Here is a 19,436-nt window from a genome sequence, read left to right on the forward strand (position 1 = left end):
TTGTTTGCACTATATAAATAGTTGACAAAGTAAGTTCAAAATTGCATTGAATAATGCACAGAATTGAGTGGAACAAATTTGAGAAAGTTCAAACAAACCCAGATGAATCAAAATTAATAAGACTTTTTGAAGTTAAAATTCACAAAATATCAAAATGGCAAATTACAAATATTCCTGTGATGTTTGTTTGCCAACTTTTCAAGTAATTGTAATACATACAATTACTAAAATATATACCTATATACTTTTTCGTCATTAATTATGTTTTTTTAATTTTAATTTATTAGAGGACCTGTAAAAACATCATACAGCTCCGATGGAAAAGGTAATTAAGAGAAGAAGAAAAGGGGGACATTACTGATAACTCGGTGTAGAACAAAAGGATTGGTTTCCCCCTAAAATGTCACAGTTGAATGACAAAGCCATTATCAAAGTTCAGTTTTCCATGTGATCTCAATTCTCAAACGTTCCTAACTGTCTTCTTTATCTAATTTGATTCTAACTTTCATCTATCTCTCTTATTTTTCTGCTTTCCTTCTAGCTAACTGGAATTCCCATATGATCAGATGGAATACATTCCAACTGATTTGCACTTCGTGTTCACTTCAACTAAAAATTGTGTATTTTATGATTTTAGAAGAGAAATATCTTAAGAGATGAATCGTCTGTTTGAATCGAGAAGGGCATTAACTCATGCACTTACACACTGAGTAAACCCCCTACTGGCTCTGAACTGACAATATATTCAGTTCATACATTAAAGGCCGGCTGCACTAGTTTGGCCAGGAGGGATTAGACCTCCCTGCAAGGTCACTGACAGGTGGTTATCTCATCAACTCAGCTCTCAATTAACATAAGAAAAAGAGGATCATGGGGGACCAATGGTCACCGATTAGGCATTGGTTGCTATATAGAGGGAGCACATGTAGCTACAAGTTAGACAGTGGGGCTTAAAGGCATCTATTCTAACTATTCAATGCAAGGTGGTTTGTTAGAGCATGACATCACCTGTTCGGAGCAAGAAGGGTCTTAACTCTGTGTGAAAGGATGTGAGTTAACAGCCTTCTGGCTCCAAACAGACGATACATCATTCATTTCAATCAGTAAACATGTACATCATCATCATCTTTAATGCTTTTCATCTCTGAATACTTGCAGGTTAATTTCTTCATCAAAAACAAAATTGCAGGTGCTGTAAAATCAAAACAAAAAAAATCATTAGCAAAAAAAAACACAAACTAGAAGAAAAAACAGTGTAGCATGTGCAATTCAATCAGCACACTCTCCCTACCCCCTCCCCCTCCCTCCCCTACCCCTCCCTACCCATTTCCCGTGTAATTGTAACGCATGTGTCCAATAGCAAATACATGGATAAACATTATGGTGAGCAATTGTAAATCATAAATATCTTAAGTACTAGATAAATTTAATGTAACTCATAAGTTGTGCATGAAATATTTACAAATGGGTACACACTAGTGTATCGTGCTCCCTGTACATGCATATGTGACAGGGTGTACTATGATTTAGAATGACTCCAGGTTTTAACCCTTCCATAAATCAAGATTTCAAGCATTTTTTTAATAAACGAACTAAGTTTCATATACGAACTTTGAGTGAAAATGTTATCTGTTAATTGCTGATAAATAAAAAACATTAGAATATAATGTACAATGGAGGGAGCCAGGCATCTTTTCATGAGTACATTTTTGCCAACAACCCACTGAAAAGCATGTTTGACAGTAAATATGAGTTTTAATAAGATATTGATGAACTTGTTCTTATGACGGTTTCGTGTTTTTTTTTAGAAAGAATTTGTTGCCAATCTGAGTCCAGGTAAAATGTTGAACCCTCTTATTCTTGGGTGGGTTTGCCATGCAAGGCATGGGAGGGGTTACAAATCATACCACAAAGTCTATTACAAACTTCCAATGCTTGGAATGAACAAACAGAAAAAGAAATCCTATAATAAACTGTTCCTCAAAGAGGGGGGAAGTGAGTTTTTATGAATGAAATATATATTTTTGTTTAACAAATTCATTAAAATGGTGTATATCTTGTGAATGAATTATTTCTGACGCATCTTAGGAAATTTTTTACCTGTGACAATTGTTCAATTCACGTCTAAGACATGGAAAATGTTGCAAGTACTTCAGTTTTCAACGTCTCAAAGAACTTATGCAAAACTATCCACAATAGCCATTTTTATCCTCAGATCAACATCATTTTTGTAAACATACTGTATATACCTTTATAACGCAGAGTCATACCGGCAAAGGTCTCTTATTGAACAGAATTTAACACAAAGAAGAAGACACATCTGTAAATAAAATGTTTCAACATTTGAAAATGTTTGAATAGACCATTTTCACAATGTTACCAAATGTAATGCATGTATACGTGTACATCTTTCTCAAGCGCCTCAGTACAAACTATTTATTCACCAGTTACAATAGTCAGAATGCAAACTGGATGCAGTATGTGTTGCTAGGTAGGGCAAGCCAAAATATGTGTCCGGCCTAGCAACAACTAAATAATGCAATTTGCGTTCTGACTTTTGAGATAATAATATACAGGTGAATGTAATAGCTTGTTTTGAAGAAATTGTGTATAAGTTTGAATATACAGTAGGCTTGCGGGTGCACCATATGAGAGAGAGGGAGGATTGGGGAGTCCTGAAAAGGACTCTCGGTAATCTTTCTTGAGGGTTTGTACTGAGGCGCTTTTCGAATACATTTTGAAAATGGTCCATTTACAAAAATATTTTGCCTTTAATCATATTGCCAATCATAAATTCATGAGAATAACATAATTGCTTGTAAAAAAATAAACATGTACACCAAATGCTCACGGTTTAAGGCAATAAATAAGAAAATCTCCCAAAAAATAGAACACAGTAGTATGTGCTTCATATGCAAAACACAACATTGCAAAAGATATTGAAACGTTCCCAAATATCATCAAAAGTTCAAACAGAATACATTATATACTTGCATCTCTTAATACAAATCAACAAAATGAAATTTACAGAGCTTAAGCTCACAGAACCAAATTATACAGAAAAACAGCATGTAAAAGTATGAATATATTATAGAATTACAGACTGTATCATTCAGAAATATTTTCTTGCATGCATAAATATATAAAATATTTGTCTTTATTTCAAACTTGAGAAAAAATAAATATAATCAAGGCAGCTGTAATAAAGTGATATTGATTCTCATCTACAATGTCTACATATCAAATAAGATAATAAATCTATCCACAAAGGCTAAGCTGTATTGCTTAGCAAATTCATCCTTTTTATATGCTTCTGAGTAATATCCAATGTACAGTATAAAACCAATCATATGTGTGTGTGTGTGCAGTGTGCCCCAAAAGGAGGAAGATTAAATGGGGGTTAAGGGAGCAGCACCTCATTACTGGGGTAAACTTTCAAATATTTTTACGTAAAAGGACAGTAGAAGAAGTTTTCCTTGCATTTAAATTCTAAATTTGAGAAATATTTGATACCCCCATCGTGCTTAAAGGGACTCTATAACATTGCTCAGATGAGAGAAAAATGCTGCCAAGGCAGTGAGGTCAATGCTAAATGTACAATTAACGATAATCTGAAAGTTAAAGATTTTTGAGTTATGATTAAACTCAAATTACAAATTGACAAAGCTCCACTTCATGTAAGTCTCATGAAACCTCTGCTGATTGGTCACTTAAAAGGAGCATCCATTTTGAATGGCCAATCAGAGTCTCTCTTTCAACCAGTCACACCAAAAATCCATTTTGATTGGTCAATCAGAATCCTTCATTTGATAAATCACAAGAAACACCAATTTTGATTGGCCAAAGCCACTCATTCAATTGGTGATTAAGGAAACTTGATTGTAATTAGCCAATCATAATCTCTAATTCAACAAATTAGATGAAACCTTGAATACCATTGGCTTTTATAGCACAAGGAGGTTGTGTTTGACTAACTTACAGGTTTAAGCGTGTCTCAGCTTAAATCTTGTACAATGAGAACTATGGATGTGAACTGGCCTTCCCATGGCTCTTATGCCTATGTGTTTAATACCCCATCTTACTCAATTACAGCAAACACTTGTTCACATATGGTATACTAACCCTCACATTCTCTCCCCCCCCCCCCCCACGAAAAAAATATATATAATAATAATATGTTTCCTACAGTAGCTCAGTGATAAGCAAAGAAAGATTGATAAATCAGTCTACTTGTGGCCAGCAATAGAATACATAGTCCCATTCAGGCATATCTGTGTTAGTGAATCCACCGTATGACAATTGTCAGTGAGGTTTTTACACTTTTGTTTACATTTATCTAATCAAAACAACACACGCTAACACATCATGATAAACAATTTAGAATGACTTTTTGACATTTTCTCTGGATTTGTAGCTCCACTAGCTATTTGAAATTAGTCGCCTAAATTCTCAAAATCGTTGTCCTGGAAACCGTAGAGTACATGCATGATATGTCTCACACACACCATGGAGGCCTCCTTGCACTCCTTACCGACCGTTGAGAAGTTGAGAAAGCCATGAGGAAGCTGATTGACTATCTCTAAGAACACAGGCTTGCCCATACCACGAAGCTTCTTAGCAAAGCTGATAGAATCATCTAGCAGCGGATCTAAAGCACAACCCTGTGAGATACACAAAGAAAAGGAGAATCATTAAAACAAGATCAAATAATAATAATAATACATTTATAGTGCACAGAAACTATCCAACATTAAGTATATATTCTACTGTGCTACAAGAGACCCTGATATGCTTAGATTTACAGTTAATTAAAAAGATGTGTGATCAGTTTCGATTTAAAGACATTTACAGATGGTGATTTCCTGACTTCAAATGGCAAGTTATTCCAGAGTTTTGGGGCTGCACAAGCAAATGCTCGATCACCTATCGTAGTACTGTAGTATACAGATCCTTTCTTCTTTTTCTCGCAGCCAGGACTAATTATGAAATCCTTTAGTGTTTTTCTAAAAACTTCATGAACATATTTTCATGTTTTATTTCAGTGAAAGGTACTTGTATTTCAATGGAACTTGTTAACATAATGCCATCTGCACAAATATCAAAGAAAAGTAATTATTTTGTGCAATTCAATTTGAGAGTACCTATACTTTCTTCATTCTGTTTGATAAAGGACTAGTTTTCATTGCACATTTGTGAGAAGCATTAACTATGACCAGAGACTCTATTTATTACTATTAGGCACTTACATGCAAGTCAAGTACCATCTAATTCCTTCAATTCTTTTTAAACAATAGTTTTTTAATTGCACATTGGTGAGGAGCATCATCTGTGATGTAAGTGACCCTAACGCAAGATGCTGTTTTACTTACAAGTCCTGCCTTTATCCTCCCCACTTCCATCTCAATTCAATATTGGCCCTATAGAAATGTTCTTGCCTAAGTAGGCAGCCAAAGTGTCTCTCACTTGACAGACAATGCCTCTCAGATATAGGCAATCAGACAGTGTATTGTCAGAAGAAATGAGGAAAATAGATAGAAAATAAATTGGATAAGGATAGCTTTGTGCAATAACTTAATTACAATCTGCAGAAAGTAAAAGCATCTTGGCAAAGCCCTTTGACTTCCAGTTTGTGTGGCTTAGTATGGTGGTTCCTTCACTCTCTCAGGACTCACAGCACTGATCAGGCTTCACAAGGTAAACAAAAGCAGCAGAGGCTGCAGCAGCAATGGCAGCAGTAGTAGTCATATCTTAATTCTTGAAGGTTAAATGGCAACTGTCCAAAGACATGGCACCGTATAAGTGGTTAAGAAAGGAAGTGACTTACGATAATGTGGACGGGAGGAAGGCCCTTGAGAAGTTCTTCATCGGAGAAGAGAGGCGACACGTAAGGATTCCTCATGATAGGGGCGTCCTTAAACACCCTGATGGGGGAATTCACAAAGGACGTGGGTGTCTGGACTTCTTCATCTCCTGCTAATCCTTCTTCTTTGAGATCAAGGTGAAGATCTTCTCTGCTCTTTGGTGATAGAGGCACGGAGTCCTCCTCGTCCTCCTCCTCACGATCCGCTTCAGGTTTGGAGTCCAACGAGATGGCGTCAATGTCTGCAGGAAGACTGTTTGGATGATCAGCTGTATTGGGAGGATGAGAAGGGTCAAAGATGGCGATGGCTTCAGGACTGGACTGCTCACCATTGGTGTCTGTTTGACCGTCACCTTGACCTATCGTTGCATTGTCAATGGCATCACTGACTTGCTCTAACTTCTCAATGTCTGTTGGAGGTACCTCCTCCATGAACGAAGAGACGCTGTCTGATGATGGTGGCACGATGATGTCACTGATTATGTCACCGTTGAGTCCCTCCTTCGTCGTCGTAGGCGTGGCCACTTTAGTACTGTTACCGTTCTCCTCCTCTTCAACCTTCTTCTCTTCTTTCTCTCCAACGACCGGTGAACCTTCACCTGACTTCATGGAAGACCTCTTCGGGGATCCCAGGATGCGGTCGTTGGCGTTGTCCACCATGGACGTCACCTTCTCCTCCGTCATGAACTCTTCCTTGAGATCAACGTAAGCCGAGAGGCATCGCATCAGAACCCCAAACGGCAAGAGAGGATCTAGAAGGCACAGTAGTCTGGATGGGGATGCGGAGTGATGCACCGCGAAGGGTGTGTACATGGTGACGATTCCATCGGGTACCTGGATACCGTAGGATGCTGCCCTCATAGCTACAGCTGTGCAGAGGTTACCACCAGAACTGTCTCCTGCCAGGCAGATGTGCTCTCCTGTCGATCCTAGGAAATAACAAACACACAAAAACATTTTGATCGTACAACGTGAAAGGAATAACTTGAGATTGATTTTTTTTAAAGTAATTTGATCCAACAGAATAAACAAAATGAATGTTGAATATAAAGACAATGAATGACAAGACCCTACAATGTTAACACAACAAATAACTTGAAAATTAATTTGAAGTATTGCCAGTCCTCTCATACATGTGCGGACGCTTTCAGGTACAGTAGTGCACTTGACCACAAACTATAAACAATTTTTGTGTAATTCCAAGTAAGGTCAATCTTGTAATACATACAACTTGATCGTAGCTCATTTACCTTTGTGAGAACTCTGAGCAAGCCGAGAGAATCCAATGTTTTTTTTTAATACATAAAGGCTGATCTTCATAAGAAATAATACACATGACTAAGCAGACAAAACCAATGACTATAAATAAGGTACATTTCAGATCATTTGAAGGATCAACCAGCAGCACACAAATTAAACAAGAGAAGTTAATGATAACAAATCTTACCAAGATAAGGTGCATTCTTGACAGCCCAGGCGTAGGCAAAGAAGCATTCTTCAAAGGCTCTAGGGAAGGGTTGTTCAGGAGCCAGAGAGTAGTCTATAGAGACGATAGGTACACCCAAGTCCTTGGCCCACGATCTCAGATAGATCTGTTATAATGGAAGACAAGAAAGTATCATCAGTAAATAGAAACGTTATTAAGATCATCAACCAAGATGATGGGTGGTTTTCCAAAATCTAGCATTTGTTTCAGGCCTTATTTTCTTAAAGACATTGGGCTAGACTTAGGGTTAGGGCTAGGGTTAAGGTTAAGGTTGGGGTTAGGTTTCAGCAGAATGTTTTATCCAGAGTTGATGTCAGGAATTCGGTAGGGTATAGGAAATTTGCCAAGTAGCAATTGTCATCAACATGTTTGTCATAGAACCAAAATCAGACTACTCAGGAAACCCTCATCAGCTTTCATGCTGTTCTTCCCAAGGGCCCTGCAATTAGTATTATCCCAGCAAATGGCGGCCCAGGTACCTATTCATAACTGGGTGCCTGGGTGGAGTGTGGATTAATGTCTTGCCAAAGTACATTAGTACCGGGCTGAGATTCTACCCTTGGATTGAGATTCAAGTGAATCAAATGACTGAACCACTATACCAGGGTCCAGTTTCACAAAGATTTTTTGTCAATGACAAATGACAACAAAAAATCAGTGACAAATCTGCTGATAACCGATCAGAAGCAAGGATTTCACTAGCTTGTAACAAATCTATCATTTGTCACTGATCACAAGTTTTGTGAAATGGGGCCCAGGACACCTCCTAATAATCTAATATACACCATCTTCCTCTGCTTCTTCATTATCCATATTTCCTTCACTCTTTCCATTCTCACATGTAACTCCTTATCCTTCTTCTTTGCCTATTCTCATTTTTCATTCTCCTACTAAATGTATAGATTATTTCTTTTTTCTCTCCTCATTTGATATATGCCTTTCATCATTCTGCTTCAAGTAGACTGAAGTTCATTAAACCCCTTACAAAGCAAACATAGATTTATACAACGCTAATGGCATTTCAAATAATCCAATGAATTCAATTGTCCTCAAATCAAGCATTGAAAGTACATGTACATCCACATGGGACTCAAATAACAGGGAATTCCCCCTATAGGCACATCATCCTATGGGACTTGGTGATTAGGGAGTTTCCCCTATAGGCACATCATCATCATCATCATCATCAGCAGCAGCATCACATGTGACTTGGTAGAGAGGGAAGTCCCCTATAGGCACATCAACACATGGGAGTCAGTGCATAGGGAATTCCCCCACAGGCGATGTTGACATTATGTCATTAACATGATTAAATTCATGAAATTGAAATCTTGATAATTGGTCTTCTCTCTTGTATTTTCTTGTCAATTCCTAAACATCCTTGCAATCTTGTAAAAATGTCAAAGCCTCCTTTGAGGCAAACATGGTTCCTCTCTGGAGTTTATAAAAACTTGTATGGCGTAGTTCCCAGTAAGGCTTAGTACAATAGTACAACGTGAAACTAAGGAATAACTTGAGATTAATTTTTTTTTTTAAACTGGAGTAAAAACTTTTGACAAAATTCAAATAGCGCCAATAAGAATGTGAATATATAGGGCTGTGTTCAAAGGCATGTTACAACAATGTGAAGACAAAACACAATATCTTACTAAACCTGAAGCAATTCACTGGACTACTTAAAGATAAAGTTAAGTTCTAGTCACGTGATTGCATTGTGAAAAAAACAGTGTGGAATCTATCAGAAAAGGTTGATCATCTAGTATATAAGTATTTGTGTGTATTGCAAGGGTCTGGAATCATCAAAATGATAAGAATTTGGCCAAATCTTGGCAAAGTTACAAGCACTGTACACAGAATGATGCATATGGGACTGCACGAGCACATGGCGAAAAAAACCTACCCCCCTCCCCCCCCCCCAATTTTTACGATGTTTCATGTCGTATTTAGAATATGAAGGCATTTGAAGAGCCATGCTTTTCAGGAAACATGTTTAATCTGATGTTCTTCCACCCTTGCATAATAACATTGATAACGCTCACAAATTATTTTTTTACCTTTTCCCAGAACTCAACCTTCTCTTTAAAGCATAGTGCTAGTAGAAGAGAAAATTAATGAGAAGAAATTTCATAGATTTCCTGATTGTTTTGGATTCACTTATGAAAGAATAATCTCTACATGTGCTTGGGAATGGTTGGATTTAATTAGAAAACAAACATAGTCAGGAAGGATTTATTGGTCACCCCGACACCAATATGTATTTTGGTTCATTGATGATTCAATCAATTATGACTATCATAACAGATTGAAATGTTTATAACCATGGAAGGCTGTTTTTGAGATTTTGTTCAATCAGCTTATAAACGCATGATAGCCTTCATTTGTTGCATGATTCATGAACATTGATTGAAAACCAAGACTGATGAAAAGAATTGTGAGTGTCTTTCTGTTAATACCTAAATGAGATATAACTTGTGCCTTGAAGCCCCTCTAAAGTGTTAGGAGCCCCAAATTCGCTAACAAATTTGATGGCAAAACTTCACTTAAATTGTGTAATGATGTGAAAGAGGATGTCATATAACACTCAGCTCTGCAAGGATTTTCAAAACAAACGCGTTTGAAGACGAATATTGGTGAAAGAATAACAAACTTAGGTTTTGTGTTGTATGCAGAAAACCTCAAGTATGTACCTTGTTCATTATTTTATCAATATTCATCTTCAAACACATTTATTCTGAAAAATCCTTGCAGAAGTCGGTGTTTAACGATATCCTATTTCAATTCATTATCGATTGAAGTGATGTTTGCTATCAAACTTGTTGGGCTCCCAACACTTTAGAGAGGCTTTACGCAAACTAAAAGCTCTGCCATGGTTTGATAGAAAAACATTGTTTCACAAGATCTTTTTTATTTGCATTTATGAAATTGATATTTCACCACAAAAGCTTATTTCAAATGTTCAATGTTTGCTTTTTCTTTCTGTTAACAAAAAAGAAGACGTTTTAAGGTTTGTTGCTTCATGAGCTATACATTCCTTATTACACCCACGTATTTGTGGTTCTTTTTACTGCTCTGTAACTATACGTCTCTTAAAGGGATCCGGTAACTTCATTTTAGATCCTTTTAAAAAATCCTTGATTTAGCTCATGCTGCAATGGTAATTGTAAACCTTTAAGTCAGTCAGGTACCCCATGACTTTTACAAGCCAATCGCCTGTCTGATTATCAACATATTTATGATTGAAAATCAAAATCAAATTTTGCATTTGCCAAATGGTTTTCATAACACTACAGTCTATTGTGGAAAACGAGTATGGTAAAACCGGTCACTCAGAGGTTTTTACTTTTTGGAGGCACTTCATGATCATTTAGAAGCGCAATTTTTTTATGGCTTCAATCTAACACCAAATCACAGACACTGATAACACGTAGGGCCGTGCATCTCAGATTTAACATTATTAAACGATCCCTTTAATGTTAAATGTGGAAGAGTTTTGTTTACAGCTCCTCATCCATGTCTCTTAAATCTGAATGTTACATGGAAGAGTTCTTGATGTAGGCTAACATGATTGCCCTGAAATTCAGCTGAACCCTCCTACTAACATGTAGAGTGAAATTACATCCTATAGGCCTGTCCTCATCAGCCCGAGTTGGTCAAATAGCCCGCTATTTCTGATCCGGGAAATTAGTGGGCTATTTGCTCGGGAAATCTTCCCAAGATATCTTGGGCTAGTTTGCAAAATAGCCTGCCATTTGTGGTCCGTCTTCACTAGCCCAAAGACTCGCACTATGCGTGAACACTGAGCGTATTTCTTGAGCTCGAGCTCGAGCTGATGAAAACGTGATTTGTAACAAAAGAGCGGGCTATATGGCCAACTTGGTCTGATGAAAACAGGCCTTTGAATATGTGTCTAATTTCATGTAGAGGTTTGAGTTAATACAACAGCCTGAGGGTGACTGGCTGTCTGGCTAGCTCAGCATCCTCTGTACACATTAGCCCTTTTAATGGCATTTCAGAAAAGAAGAATCTTCAATCATAAATCTTTATTTAGATTTTAGAAGTGCCTCATAAGAATCACAGTATAGCAGGGCATACACAAGACATGAGGGGTGTTTCACAAAGATCCTAACTCGACCTTAACTCTAAGTTGGACTTAAACATTATGAAGAACCATTTGTAGCCTTTAGAAAAAAATTATTCAAAGGCAAAGATTCTAGAATTTTAGACTTTTCATTAATTTCACATCAAGAACATGAAATCTCCTTGATAAAAGAAAATATGAATGATTTGAATCAACATGTTATGCCCTTTAAAATAACTTGTACACCATATTTTCAGAGATGCTAACGGCTTTCCACAATTGTTAAGTCTAACTTAGAGATAAAATTAACTTAGGATCTTTGTGAAACACCCCCAGGCATATCAATTCCATTTGATAAAGGGTCAAACAGTCCCTGAACCTACAATCACAGTAATATTTTAATGATTATGGTCTGTGTTGTTCCATGTGAATCTAAAGTGTATTTTTGTCAATGTCGTACTTGATTTTAGAATAAAAACATTGAGACAGAAATCCTTAAATTGGGCCTCTGGGCTATCGCTCAAACCTCTCTCAAGCTGAGCTGACCACTTGGCTTTCCCATTGAGAATACTAGAGACAAGAGTTTAAAGGGAAGAATCAACGATAAAGATTCAGTAGAGCTCCGGTCAAGCGATTGCACTGGGAGAGAAACTGATTTGAAGTGATTGGGAAAGGGTGTATCACACACAAACCAATAGCTCCTTTAGATGTATTGAGTGACTAGTATAACTACATGTAGTATCCAAATGAGATACCTGCAGAAATATGATAACAGCCACTCAAAACAGGGAACTACATCAAATTTGTCACCAAATATGAGTAATTAAAATACATAATGGCTGAATTTCAAATTAGCCTTGACTGCACAAATAGTCTAGAACTGGATATACACGTACACATAAGCACAGTAACCGCTTTCAATTTTTTTTTTAAAGTTTGATCAATTTCAAAATTTAGTTGATATGGTTGGTAAATACACTGTAAAACCAAACTATGAAATTAAACCTGCAATTATTACCAAGAGGACAATAACAGAAATAATACATTAACTCTTCCCCCTCTCTTTTCTTATTCTGTGTCTCTTTATGTCTGTCTCTTTGTGTGTGTGTCTCCCCCCCCCCCTCCCTCTACTCCCTCGCTCCACTCCCTCTCTCTCTCTCTCTCTCTCTCTCTCTCTCTCTTTCTGTCTGTCTCTTTCTCTCCCCGTCTCCCTCCCCCACCTCCTCCCTATCCCCTCCCCCTCTCTCTGTCAACCTCTAAACTATAATCTCTTGTTTTGCTTCACCAACACACACTCTGGTTCTCCATTTACCTTCAACAAAACATTCTCTTCTTTTTTCTCTTCTTTTTTCTCTTCTCCTTTTCCCTCTCATCACATCATCTCGTCAAAGCCAAAAGGGCATTAGCACAGTGATAAAGGGATAGGAACAACACCCTCTGGCTCCAAACAGACGCTATCATGTTATGAGAAAGTAAGCTAAGCAAGCACAATCTAGGACGATCACAACACGACAATCCAAAACTAGTTTTCTTGCATTCAAAATACAGCATGTAAATCATACCACTACCCTGCCCATGGCGTTTTACTTGATTTGTACTTATCTCTTGAGGGCCAGAGGGGAGTTACCTCTTTGTTAAAAAACAGAAGTTAAAGCCTTTCTGGCTCCAGTAGATGTCATTAGTCCCTGCAGCATCTAGAATGAGTTTTTGCGGGCGATAATTAAGAAAAACAAAGGAATTTCTAGCACAGGCCTGTCTGATTTCCGCTACCTGAGGAAAATAGGTTAAATATTCCCTGCGTTAGGTGAGAAGGGAGCTGGGTGTGAATGTACCACTCAAAACCATGAGAGGTCATTCGGACAAGGCACAAAAGAAGCGCATCACTTACAGGATGATGAAGAGGATGATGAAGAGGGTGGTAATGAAGATCGATCATGAGCTAGATACCAGTCAGATGAAGATGGTGAAAAATATCTCAATTTCCTTTTCATGATACTGACAACCGAACGTCATCTTGATAGCATTCGAGCTCTGCAGCTCACCAACACTCATCTCAGTAACCAGGGCCTGGGAGTAGTCTGCAGCCACAGACCCCTGTCTGCACTGTGAGACTAGGCTGACAGACAGCATACTGCATAGGCTCTGTATTGTACACAGCCTGGAGACTGACAGAGTTAGGCTCTGCTCAAGGCTTTAGGAATTGTTGTAAAGTGTCAAAAATAGATTCTGTAACGGCAAACTATATTGGGAGGGGTTACCGGCAACTCCTGTGTACCGGTGGGTGTTTGTACTTGGTGGATGAAGTAAACATTCACAAGACTATTAATAGCACTCAAACTTGAGTGGTGCACGATCAGACATCCTATTAAGACTAGGTCTTGATAGCGTAAAAAAAACTGGATTACCATGATTGGTAAGTCGCACATGTATGACCCTTTTCGGTATATAAAAGTTATAATGACTGCTTTAATATTTGAGGCATAGTTGTTTTTATAGCCTCCTGGGGAGGTTACATCGTGCTATCACCCCTCAGCACCCCTCAGCACCCCTCGGCACCCCTCGGCATGCCTTGGGGCGATAGCACGTGATGTAAACTCCCCTTGAGCATATAAGAACAACTATGTCTCTCATAGCAGTCATTATTTCTATACTATTTTTGCTCCCTTTCTTCCTCTAGGGGTGCGTTCAATCGAATTTTCGAAGCTAGAATCACAAACATGAATCACAATTCAAAACGCCGTTACAAAAAGCAAGGTCACTGCGGTTTGCGTTCAAGCGATTTTTCATCAACGCTGATTCTAGCTCATTGCGAGCCAAACCACTGCGCATCACACTGCGCAGTATGGCCCAGGAACTTCGGCGCGCGCTTTCTGGAATTGTTTACGGCCGACTGTCGACTGCTGTTTTGAGCATAGATCGCAATAATAAGACAAAGAATGAGAAGGTGATAGAAGGAAGAAACAAAGAATAACATAAGGAAAGACAGAAAGATAAAGTCGATAGAATGATTAAAACAAAGAATAACGTAAGAGAAGGTGAAAGAAGGAAGAATCGAAGAATAACATAAGGAAAGACAGAAAGACAGAAAGAGAGAGTGATAGAATGCTTAAAACAAAGAATAACATAAAAGGTGATAGAAGGAAAAAACAAAGCATAACATAAGAATAGAAGGAAGAAACAAAGAATAACAAAAGAGAAGGTAATAGAAGGAAAAAACAAAGAATAACATAAAAATAGAAGGAAGAAACAAAGAATAACATAAGGAAAGACAGAAAGAGAATGTGAAAAAAGGAAGGAACAAAGAATGACATAAGGAAGAACAGAAAGAGAAAGTGATAGAATGATTAAAACAAAGAATAACATAAGAGAAGGTGAAAGAAGGAAGAATCAAAGAATAACATAAGGAAAGATAGAAAGAGAAAGTAACAGAATGATTAAAACAAAGAATAACATAAGAGAAAGTTATAGAATTATAAAAACAAAGAATAACATAAGAGAAGATGATAGAAGGAAGAAACAAAGAATAACATAAAGAAAGACAGAAAGAGAAATTGATAGAATGCTTAAAACAAAGAATTACATAAGAAAAGGTGATAGAAGGAAAAAACAAAGAATAACATAAGTATAGAAGGAAGAAACAAAGAATAACATAAGGAAAGACAGAAAGAGCAAATGATAGAATGATAAAAACAAAGAATAACATAAGAAAAGGTGATAGAAGGAAAAAAACAAAGAATAACATAAGAATAGAAGGAAGAAACAAAGAATAACATAAGGAAAGACAGAAAGAGCAAATGATAGAATGATAAAAACAAAGAATAACATAAGAAAAGGTGATAGAAGGAAAAAAACAAAGAATAACATAAGAATAGAAGGAAGAAACAAAGAATAACATAAGGAAAAACAGAAAGAAAAAATGATAGAAGGAAAAACAAGGAATAACATAACGGAACAGGCCACGATGGTATAGTGAACGCAAATTGCATGCAAAGCGGGCGCGCGGTTTTTTCCCAAACCGGAAGAGGCTTCGTCATACAATCATGATTGAGAACTCCGTCCGTTCAATCGAATTTTAGCGACCGTGATTCTTTTGAATCATGATACAAAACGCATCTTTTTCAGCGTTTCATGTTTGTGTTTTCAAACACGTTTATTTTTACGACCGACGAAAAAATCGCTTGAACGCATTGCGTTTTAAACTAAACGTCTTTAGAAACCGTGATTCTAGGGTGAAAAAGTGTCGATTAAACGCACCCTATGTCTTTTTGCTTTTGTTCTCTCTCCTGTTGTTTTTCTTCTTTCTGTGGCCAGGGGGGGGGGGGGGGGGGGGGCAAGTGATTGCCATATTGTAACCCCCAGACAGACTGGAGAAAGATCAGAACCCAACAAACCAAAGGCAATTCTAATCCTTAAAGTCAGAAGCAATGAAGATGTAATACAAAACATGTAGGATAATATCTCCATAACAAAATATTTCCATGAAAGCCTTCACTTCAAGTTTCATTTACATGAGCATTGGCTAGCCGCGTAACCTAGACGATTGCTAACATCACTTGCGGTGGTCATATAAAGCAAAGTAAACAGCACAAACTTGGAACAATAAAAAACTGCAAGATTTTTACAGTTGATATATGGGCTATTGAGCAACCAAGACACGACTTTAAATTACCCCTGTAGGATGGTCAAAGGTAAGAGAGGAATGGCTTATTAGACGCTTCTTCATCATCTCGAGATTGCCAAATAGCGCGCTATTTCTGATTTGGGAAATAATCCCGAAGTTACAAATTGCATCTTCATCACCTCGAGATTCGACCTCAAAAAATTGAAACTTGACCTTGAGAAATTAGCTCGATGTATGTTGCTCAGCGTTTGCGCATAGTGCGAGTCATTGGTTTGGTGAAGACGCACGGGAAAAATGGCTGGATATTTTGCCAAATAGTGGGATATTTTGCAAACTATCCTAATATATCTTGGGATGACAAACCCGACCAAATATCCCACTAATTGCAACTTCGGGCTGATGAGGACGCAAATTAGCTGGATAGTTTGCGATCCTGATAGTTCAAATAGCGGGATATTTGGCAATCTCGAGCTAGTGAAGACAGGCCTATTTTGAGTCCTGTACATTAACTCATATCCTAGAGCTATGACCATACATTCAGCCGGATGCAACCCTTCATATTTATACTGCCACTCAAAGCTCACTTAATAATCTGAATTCAAATCAGAAAACAAAATCTTCCTTGAAGCACAGTCACAAGAAGACCGGTAAGGGACTTGATCTCTTTATGATCTGCTGCTTCTTGTAAAATCCCTTGAGGAAATATTTCTCAAGTAGTGGCGTAGCAGGATGTGAACAAACAAACCCATTTTAGCTGACAAACCAACAACATACATGTCATGATGTCACTGATATTACTATTATTAGGATTCATTTCCCCTCAGATCATTCTACAATGTAAGTTTTTGTTAGTGGCCATCTCTCAATAAATAATAATAATACAAATCTGGATTTATACAGAATATTGTCTCTAAGCGCTTTACAGATATTATTACCCCGGTCATCAGATTCATTCACGCACAATGTGCACCATCTCCACTCCCTGGGGAGCATTCCTACAATATAGTCACTGTTAAGGCACAGGCAATTACTAACACAAATAATTTAGTCATCCTACTGGGTCCCCATTTATCTCTGGGGTATGGAGTGGCAAATGTAGATAAATGCCTTGCCAAAGGCCACCTGACTATAGCGGTCAGCAATAGAAGGAAATAAGTGAAGCTGAGCCTGTCCAGAAAGGCCATCTCTCTAGTATATCTACATCTACGTGTACAGTTGACACTCTATTCCTGTTTCCCATTATGGAGAGCCTTCACCAACAGGTTTCATTGCATCTGATTTTTTTAGAATCGGCTCTCAGGTCACCCGGGACCCGTTTCACAAAGCCCTTTTTCAGTAACAAATCTGCTGATAACCAATCAGAAGCAAGGATTTCACTAGCTCATATTAACAAAAACTGTCATTTGTCACTGATGACAAGTTTTGTGAAATGGGGCCCTGGTTCATTTAGATTCAAAAGAGATTTTTCAATCCTATCAAATTCATTCAAACTGCAAAATATGCTCGGCAGAAGAATACCTCAACATTTGGTCATTTATTTAATGAGATGAAGGTCTTGGAATTGGAGTTTGTTTGTGTTTTGTTATTTTACTGTAAATAGCTAACAGGGGATTATAGTAAAAGTGTAACTCTCAAAATGAGGGTTCTTCTACCAGGGGGGGGGGGGGGGGAGTCTCTAGCTCTCAGCTCTTAGCAGATGGTGTACTGGTGCTCATTTCAGTCCTCGTGTAATATAGACAATAGAGTACTTATAGTATACTTCATTCCAGTACACCAAAATGAATAGATGGGCATGTAGTTAGCTAGCTGCTCCTCTTTTACTGTGCCATATGCGTGGCCGGTGTCTCCATACAGGATATAGGAGTATGGGAGACAAGGGCCAAACCTAAAGCCTTCTTCAAACCTTAGCCGGTAAACTACTCAAAGGGAAGTCCAACCTTGATAGCAAACTACTCCACAGAGAGAAAAGCAGACATTCAGAGAAAGCAGACTGGTGAAAGTTTGAATGAAGACCAAAAGAAAAATGAGAAAGTTGAGTATTTTAAAAATTTGTAATCATTATAGGAATGGGCTCTTCAAATTGTGTTCCCACAGACTAAAAGTGATCTCATATATTTGCAGAGCTACCATGTATCAGTGACATCACGCATTTCGAGGCTCTGAAAATGCTCTCACGCACAATGTACGTGTTAGATTTCAAAAAAACGCTATACCTTGTATGTGTGTTATACCGTCGCTCGCGCGCCGAGTCATGAAAATGTTTTTTTGAAAAACATTCATAACTTCCATAACTTTCCTATCATTGGTCCGATTTAATTCAAACTTTAGCCATTCTGTTTTTTTATTTATCTGCTTTTATACAAATGACCTCATTACAAAGATTAGATTGCCTTATAATAAAACACAGACACAGCTGCGTAAGTACTACATGTATTAAACCACCACATTTTGCTACATGCACATGCACATTGCATGTTCCTGAGGTGGTGGTTGACCATGTAACGTATGAAGTAGGCTCTTGAAGTATTGCAGAGTGTTATCTAGTGGCTAGGAGGGTTGATACATGAGACTAGATTGGGAGGGTGATGAGATGAATTGCTCTAAGGCACAGACGGTATCTAGTTTGGCAGTACAGAGACTCCTAGAGATAAACATCGATCAAGGAAGATAAAATATGGTCTCTTTAATTCAGTGAAACCCTAATACTGCAAAAAGGGAAAGAGAGGAAGGGAGAGAGAGGGAGAGAGAGAGAGAGAGAGGGGGAGAGAGGGGGAGAGAGGGAGGGAGAGAGAGGGAGAGAGAGAGAGAGAGAGGGGGAGAGAGGGGGAGAGAGGGAGGGAGGGAGAGAGAGGGAGAGAGAGAGGGAGAGAGAGGGAGAGAGAGAGGGAGAGAGAGGAAGAGAGAGAGAGAGAGAGAGAGAGAGAGAGAGAGGGGAGATGAGGTCTTTATATACAGGGTCCGTTAATACAGTGAAACTATAGAATTGCTGTGAGGCAAAGAGAGTAGCCATTCTGTCAATACAGAGAAACCTTTAGGTAAAGACTGCTTATAGGAAACACAAGAATGGTCTTCATGGGCAGGTGGTCTTTATGAACAAGTTCCTTTATTGCTTATAAGCCTGTACACAAAGAATGCTCATGGGAAACACAAGAATGGTCTTCATTGGCAGGTGGTCTTTATATACAGGTTCCTTTTCATACAGTCAACATTGTAAAGACTGCTGCAGGGAGATAAGGGTTGATGTCTTCATTGGCAGGTGGTCTTTACGAACAGTTTCCATTATACAAAGATACCTGTATACAAAGACCACCCATGGGAGATACAAGAAAGGCCTTTAATGGCAGGTGGTCTTTCTATACAGGGTCCTTTAATACAGTGAAACGTGCATATA

General features: G+C 38.1%; 1 protein-coding gene across 2 annotated transcripts in view; it reads right to left on the reverse strand.

Annotated features, from left to right (window-relative positions):
* Positions 1–1,714: 1,714 nt before the first annotated feature.
* LOC115928003 (hormone-sensitive lipase-like) overlaps positions 1,715–19,436 on the reverse strand; it is a 66,452-nt gene continuing 48,730 nt past the window's right edge. For both annotated transcript variants that reach the window (XM_030994501.1, XM_030994496.1), the window contains 3 exons: positions 7,308–7,452; positions 5,825–6,789; positions 1,715–4,661 (listed from right to left, as the gene is read on the reverse strand). In XM_030994501.1, the coding sequence (XP_030850361.1) occupies positions 4,434–4,661; positions 5,825–6,789; positions 7,308–7,452 (1,338 nt within the window). In that variant the 3' untranslated portion in view covers positions 1,715–4,433. The remainder of the gene's footprint in view (positions 4,662–5,824; positions 6,790–7,307; positions 7,453–19,436) is intronic.

Source organism: Strongylocentrotus purpuratus, unplaced genomic scaffold, assembly GCF_000002235.5.
Source record: "Strongylocentrotus purpuratus isolate Spur 01 unplaced genomic scaffold, Spur_5.0 spur5_contig_851, whole genome shotgun sequence".
In the NCBI taxonomy this organism is placed as follows: Eukaryota; Metazoa; Echinodermata; class Echinoidea; order Camarodonta; family Strongylocentrotidae; genus Strongylocentrotus; species Strongylocentrotus purpuratus.